Source organism: Penaeus chinensis, chromosome 7 (assembly GCF_019202785.1).
Source record: "Penaeus chinensis breed Huanghai No. 1 chromosome 7, ASM1920278v2, whole genome shotgun sequence".
Taxonomy (NCBI): domain Eukaryota; kingdom Metazoa; phylum Arthropoda; class Malacostraca; order Decapoda; family Penaeidae; genus Penaeus; species Penaeus chinensis.
In genome coordinates this window covers 38,854,160-38,861,659 of record NC_061825.1, presented here as the reverse complement: position 1 = coordinate 38,861,659, position 7,500 = coordinate 38,854,160, and the positions used below count along the sequence as shown (strand labels likewise).

The following is a 7,500-nucleotide window of genomic DNA, read 5'->3' as shown; positions in this document are numbered from 1 at the left end:
TGCGTGTGCGTGTGCGTGTGTTTACAGACCTCACGTGTTTCGTCTCCCTTACAAAAGCCAAAAGACATCTCTAGCGAAGTGAATACACCTACACCTAACCAATAATCCCAAACAAAATATAGGACCGTAGCACACAGCCCACGGGAAATTAAGCAGGCAGGAGGTGGTGTTGGTCTGCCTTGGGGTCACTGGCACTAGGCTGACCTTCCTCGCTCCCTGTATAGAAAAGAATTCATTGCCACGAGAATTTCCCTCCACAATGCCCCCGTTGCAACACCCAGCCTCACAGTCAGCCACGTATTAAGTGTCAGAAATTCACCGACGAAAGACAAAAGACAAAAAAAAAGAAAGAAAAAAAAGGAAAAGAAATCCAATGAAAAGTAAAGATTTTACAACATATATTTTTATCCGATGATGAAGGAATAATCCATAAAATGATCACTTAATAATGATTAAAATTCTACAAAAAGAGGAATCACCTTTCTGAAGGTGACAAAACTCCATGACGTTTTTCTAGATGGAAATAATAAAGAGGAACCATCGGTTTTAATGATCTTAGCTGTTGTTAAAATGGGTCATATATCGCTGGTCGATTATCTTCCTCAATTTTTTAAATTACGGAAATATATCGCTTTCCTACGTTGAGAAATGAAGCAACAGGCGAAATTTTCTTATTTGCTTAATTTTTGTATTATTATAATATTTTTATATTCGTAAAGGTTTCCTTATTTTACCACAAACATTTCTAAAATTAATGATATATTACGGCATATGAAAATCATCTTGAAAATCATCCTGCTTACATACTTTCAAAATCTTATTTTATGCCAGAGAGAGAGAGAGAGAGAGAGAGAGAGAGAGAGAGAGAGAGAGAGAGAGAGAGAGAGAGAGAGAGAGAGAGAGAGAGAGAGAGAGAGAGAGAGAGAGAATATAAAAACATTTCATTGTTATGAAAGGAAAACCGCCACAGTAAGAAAATAAAATCAAATTGAAATGTAACGTTTCGAACTCTTCACGAGTTCCTCTTCAGACGAATGATAAACCAAAATTTCATTGTTATCTTTCATAATATGACATTGAAGACCATATATTATTGCTTATATGATACTAGTCTTTGTTATACTTACATCAAGTTCATATCTTATAAGGCTACTCTAATAAAAGGAAACAAGGCTGTATGCTAATAAGAATGAATGATAAAATTGACTAAAAAAACGAGATATAGAATCAACAAAGAAACTACATATATTTCCGGACAATAATAGTATGATTTTTTCTCGTTATATGGGTACGATGCCATTTAGCTCATTTTACTCATTTTCAGCACGCACGCGCGCGCGCACACACACACACACACACACACACACACACACACACACACACACACACACACACACACACACACACACCACAAACGCGCGCGCACGCGCACGAACGCATGGGCGCACGTACATACATGCACATACAGGCACACAAATATATGTTTATACATACATTTTCACACACACACACACACACACACACACACACACACACACATACACACACACACACACACACACTCACACACACACACACACATATATATATATATATATATATATATATATATATATATATATATATATATATATAGAAACTGTATATGCGTTACACATATTGTTTTAAATGTCAGTTATGCTCAGGAAGCTAACTCAACATGGTTCCCGAAGATCATGCATATATTTTCAAGCCTTAAAGGTCAGAATGCTTACTCACACACACTCTTCAACCACGATAATTATGTAAATGAGGCTTTGATTATGTATCTTACAGTTGAAATCTGTGATATAAAGAAAAAAAGAGAGATATAGCATTATAAACGGTAACCAAATAGTTGGATAGATAGTGATCATTAGTTGCGGTAATATTTTGGGTCTCTGTGTATAATATCAATAGTTATTCTTATAGAATTTACGTTTAACTGTATAATGCTCTTTATTTTGTGGAACGGCAGTACTTAGAATTAAAATTTGATTTGAGGAAATATATACTTTTATGTCTTAAACTGCCAGCCTTAAAGACAAAATAATTATATGTACAATATATGATAATCTAAATATTAAAAAAAAACAAGAAAACCAGAGTGAAGATAATATGAAATACTGAAGAAAGATAATCTTTTTAATTAGGAAAATCCCCTTTATCAGTGTCTATTGTCCTGTTATTTCGAATACAATATTATATAAACTAAATTCATAATTTCGATATTGCTATAAAATGCCTCTACTATGATATGATTTAATTCACATAGTAAAAAGAAACACAAAAATATATACTTTATATCACGGAAATATATCGTAATTGGAGTCCTCAGTATTGGAAAATAATAATTATTAACTACGTAATTGAGGTAAATACTCAGCTATATACTTTGAAGAAGGTTTGATAATTTTTAAATATCTCAAAGGTATTATACATATCTAGTATAGTAAGATTATGATCGTTTGAAATACACTATATCTTGCAGAAACCTATCTTCTTACACACTTCAATAAAGTATTTAATTATAATTTTCGTTCCAATTTCCACAAGTGGTCTCAAAAACGGACCTATCAAATTTTCTAGCAATGAATATAACAAAAGTAAAAATGATAAATAAAAAAATGAAGTTGAAAAAAGTATTAGCAATAAAATAGTAATAAAAAAAGAGTAATTATCAGCTAACAGCAAGATTACTCACCTCTCTAGGACTTAAGACAACAGAACAGGAAGTCTGGGTAAAGAAAATATCCTTTTCAGTCGGTTCTTCCCAAAAGAGATCTAAATATTTCAAATCTTTATAATGGTCGTACTTTGGGCACAGATGACCAACCCACGTAGCAGATTTCTTTGCCGATTTCCCTGTGTTTCTTCTCAACTTTCTCCACATTTCCGATTCTGTTAAATCCTCGTCGGTATGAGGGAGATAGATTCGTGTCAAACGAAGCCTTATAAGCTAACATGATCACTGTGACGCAAATAAGTTTCACAAATAGCTTGACATACCGGGGAAACATCGCTGAATATTTTCTGAATATATTCTCACCCAGTCAGCCTTTGATTATTTTGTTACGAAGGCATCCGTTCGCTTAGAAATGACTTTTACTCTACGAAATTACACTTTAGTACGCCCACATATATATAAAGATCCGCCTTTGATTATTTTTGTAACAGATATTTACCAAACGAATTCATTATTTTTTTCTGCAATTGCTTTCAAACAATAATAACCAACAACTCAGACTAAAGGCAGAACGCGTTAAACATGTCTAGTCTATACCATGTGAAAATATAATACGTAATTTGCCACATCTTCTGTGTTACTATAAATAACTTCCACTAGGGTTGCGCAGATAACCTTGCCGCTCTTTCCTGCTTTTTCATGTGGCGATTTTTTATATAAAATATCTGGCTATTTTTTTCCTCTTCGAAGACAGCAAATTTGGATACTGGTATGGAAGGAAGTCTGATAATTTTCGATGGTATTACTAAATGCGCACACATGCATACATAAACACACACACACACACAAACACACGTAAGCACACACACATACTCTCTCTCTCACCCAATTTCAATACCATCAATTTTCGATATTACTTTTATAATACGATATTATATATATTACTAATTATATAACACTTGTGTCTGTATGATCAAAAAATAAACAAAAAAGTAATGAATACTGATATCCAAAACAATAGAAATATCTTGTAAAACATTACTTATACAAAACGGAAAACACAAATAAATTAAATTAAAATGTTTTTTCCCGTCGGTAAATGGTCATCGTTTTATTAACATCTTATACACGAACCTTAAGTAAGTAAGTAATCAAAGGCATATTGATATATATACTTTTTAAGTAATGTAGAAGTCGACAAGGAAACTACATATATTTTTTAACAATATTATAATGATTCTTTCCTGCTCTCGAAGTTTGGGTTATTTATAGCATAAACCCTTTTGGTGAGATGCCACTTACCTTGTTTTACTCATTACACACGCATGCACACACATACACACATACAAATATATATATATACCTACACACACAAATATGCATATATATATATATATATATATATATATATATATATATATATATATATATATTTATAAATATATATACACATTCATATATTTATAAATATATATATATATATATATATATATATATATATATATATATATATATACGTATGATAACAATACGTGTATACATACATACATACATACATATATATATATAAATATAAATATATATATATATATATATATATATATATATATATATATATATACGTATGATAACAATACGTACATACATACATACATACATACATACATATATATATATATATATATATATATATATATATATATATATATATATATATATATACGTATGATAACACTACGTATTATCAGCATAGATCTTTGGTACAACACTTGCGCCCTGACCCGTGAACAGTACCTCTTAGTTTATGGGTATTTGCGATTAAATGTACTTACTTATTAGTGCCTATATGTGCGTGTCTGCGTGTGCAGATTAGCGGGTGCATGTGCGTGTATTTGCGTGTGTGACTGTACATGTTCTGTGAGTCAGTAATTCATTGCAATTTTGTTTTCCGTCTCGAACAGACCTAGTGGTTAAGTCAATGGACACCATGAATAATTTTGCATCAGAAACACATAGCTGTACATGCCCGCGGTACAAATTGGCTCCTTGTTAATGAGGACATCCTCCGTACCTTAATTACTCCTCTCGACATCCTAAACTCCTGCAAAAGAGATCCTTTACGCCAGGCGACTAAAATCTAGTTGACAGGTCATATAAATGCCAGACGAGTTCATGAGGACAGGTTGAATCAGTCACCCATTCGATAAGTTTGTCACTTTCGTTTTGCGGTGAGAAATAGCTTCATTGAAACCAGTGATATGACGTAATGGCTCATTTGTTTTTTCGTGGTATGTGTATCAGGTGTCGTCCACACAGCTAATCAAACAGCTTTAGAACTGTGCTTCGTTTCAGGTGGTTGTATGGATTATGTAGATTAAAATCAGTATGTTTGAGTTGGGCCAGGTTTTAGAAAATTGAAAATAAAGTATTTGTTTGGATTATGTGATTACTGTACCAATGAAATTTTAAAGTATAGTGTTTTTCTCGTAGGTCGCACATAATGATATTCTTAATCGTAGAAATGACATCCCCTTAATTCTTAAAAATAACATTTAAAGGACTCTCCTGACACTTTTTTCACTATCAATCAAGACAAAAATACGTTTCTTACCATAGTTCATACTGGAAATATATACACCAATCTCATTCTACTACTGGTTCAACACAAACGTTTAATTAACCCAACTACCACGGATTTACGTTCTGTCCCCTGTAGTTTTCTGTGATTTTTTTTCACATGCAGATGGCTCCACATGTGCTCAACCGGCAAGGAGTCTATCAGTAGCCCTAGTGGACCGATCCTGATTTCCCCATTCCTTGAATTGGCGGGAAAATGTGTTTTTCTTTTTAATACAGTTGATATCGATACTGTTCTTATTGCTATTGATATTATGTTTATTAAATTGTTATTAAAGTCTCGCTAACAATTAAGACAATGAAATAATACAAAAGTCCCTTTCCAAAGGTCAAGGAAAAGGGTAAACAGGTGAGACAGGTAGGACTAATAACTGATTCATTGGTGATTGGGCACTCGTAGGGGCCATCTATGTGCAAATACGTTAATTAAGCTTTTATTACAGTGTGTATGGCATGTATTCTTGCCGACTGGGTTAACAGGGTCATCGGTAAAACACTTTTTTTTCACTTTCTCCTACACCAAGAAACCAAGCAATTAACCAGAAGGAGAGGACGAAGGTATTTGAACGTAAGATGTGCATTTCCCGTAGAATTTGGAAGCTGTAAATAGGAGAGAATAGACCTGTGGCTCTCAAACTGGATGCCAATAGGTGTCCTTGACACTCTTCCAGAGGTGTGGGTTGAGAGTGCCGTCACTGAGAAGAGTTTGGAGGCCACTGGGATAGATACTCATAGAATGACGTAGGTTATGCCATGTAGATTGTGTGTGTAATTATTATAGTCTTTTGGCATAAGAAGTAACAGTTTGGAGCTGATGAGATGAATGTATTTGAACTTTCTGCCATACGTTTCTTTACTTACATAGCTGTTAATCTATTGTTAAGAGAAATGTCAAGCAAAATTGATTAGAAATTGTATATGGAAGGCAATGCAAAATTTGACTTGTTTCGTTCAGTATTGACTAAGTGCTTTACTACAGAAATAATGTATTTGAATGGCACCTTTCAATAATGTAAATCTAGTAATAGATATATTACTATATTTTTATTACTAATAATAATACTAATCAAAGCAACGTACTAAAAACTTATGACAATGATAAAAAATCTATCCCTCATGATTTGTCGTAATTACATAAAATGAGGATAAATCTTCACCGTTTCTTCTCAAATAATTTGGTAGATATTTCACTGCAATTATTCACATTATAAACATCACTGCCATTTTAATATAATTATCTCCATCATACAATTCGTTATATCGACCGCATAGATTCAATAAATATAGAATAAATATTGTAAGATTCTGTATCTTAACACAGTTGGCGTTTCCATGTTTTAGATAGCTAATCAAGTTTCAAATAAAACACAAAATACAAATTAACCTTTATTTGATCCAAGTATTGTTGGCAAGGAACGGTTATGTAAACAAAACTGTTTATACGTAATTATATAAAGGACATTCATTTTTCTGTGTGATACTGGTTGTGTTTACAGTTACATAAATATTTTTCTTATTGATATAATCCTTTGAGCATTGTCAAAATACTAAACTATCAATATTAATACGTGGAATATGGCAAAAGAGGGAGAATATATATATATATATATATATATATATATCAGCAATTATGACCAAAATTGATATTCCTAATATTCTGTATATGAAGACAATTTTTATTTTCATTCAATTGTCTTATATTTTGTAATTACGTAGTTGTTTCTTATACGGGGCATTCTATAAAGAATATGAGAATTATAAGAGTAGATTACCTAATTAACAAAAACAAAAATCGGGTAAAATATCGCAATTAAAACCATTATCCCAACTACTAATGGTGTTCAAGATAGAACACGGCGTGCAATCCCCGTAGAGTTTCCCCCTCACGCGACGCTTTAATAAATCCAATTTATCAGAACCCGTAAAAAAAATTAAATTGATATCTCCACACATTCTTAACTAAACGTAGATATTAAAACACCCGCACTCAAATTAAGCACTCAAATCGCTGGAATTCGCTCGTCTGATCAATAATGTTACACGCCATGTTAAAAGTTCGCAGAAAATACTTGTATGATAAGAAAACGACGCAGGGTTTATAATGCCTGCACTTAAGTTTCTATAAAACCTTTCATGCTTATTTTATGTCTCTTCTTGCA

General features: G+C 32.5%; 1 protein-coding gene across 1 annotated transcript in view; it reads right to left on the bottom strand.

Annotated features, from left to right (window-relative positions):
- Positions 1-3,281, bottom strand: part of LOC125027084 (alpha-1,4-N-acetylglucosaminyltransferase-like) — a 7,461-nt gene extending 4,180 nt beyond the window's left edge. The window contains exon 1 of the mRNA XM_047615880.1: positions 2,723-3,281. Within this exon, the coding sequence (XP_047471836.1) occupies positions 2,723-2,911 (189 nt within the window). The 5' untranslated portion in view covers positions 2,912-3,281. The remainder of the gene's footprint in view (positions 1-2,722) is intronic.
- Positions 3,282-7,500: the final 4,219 nt, after the last annotated feature.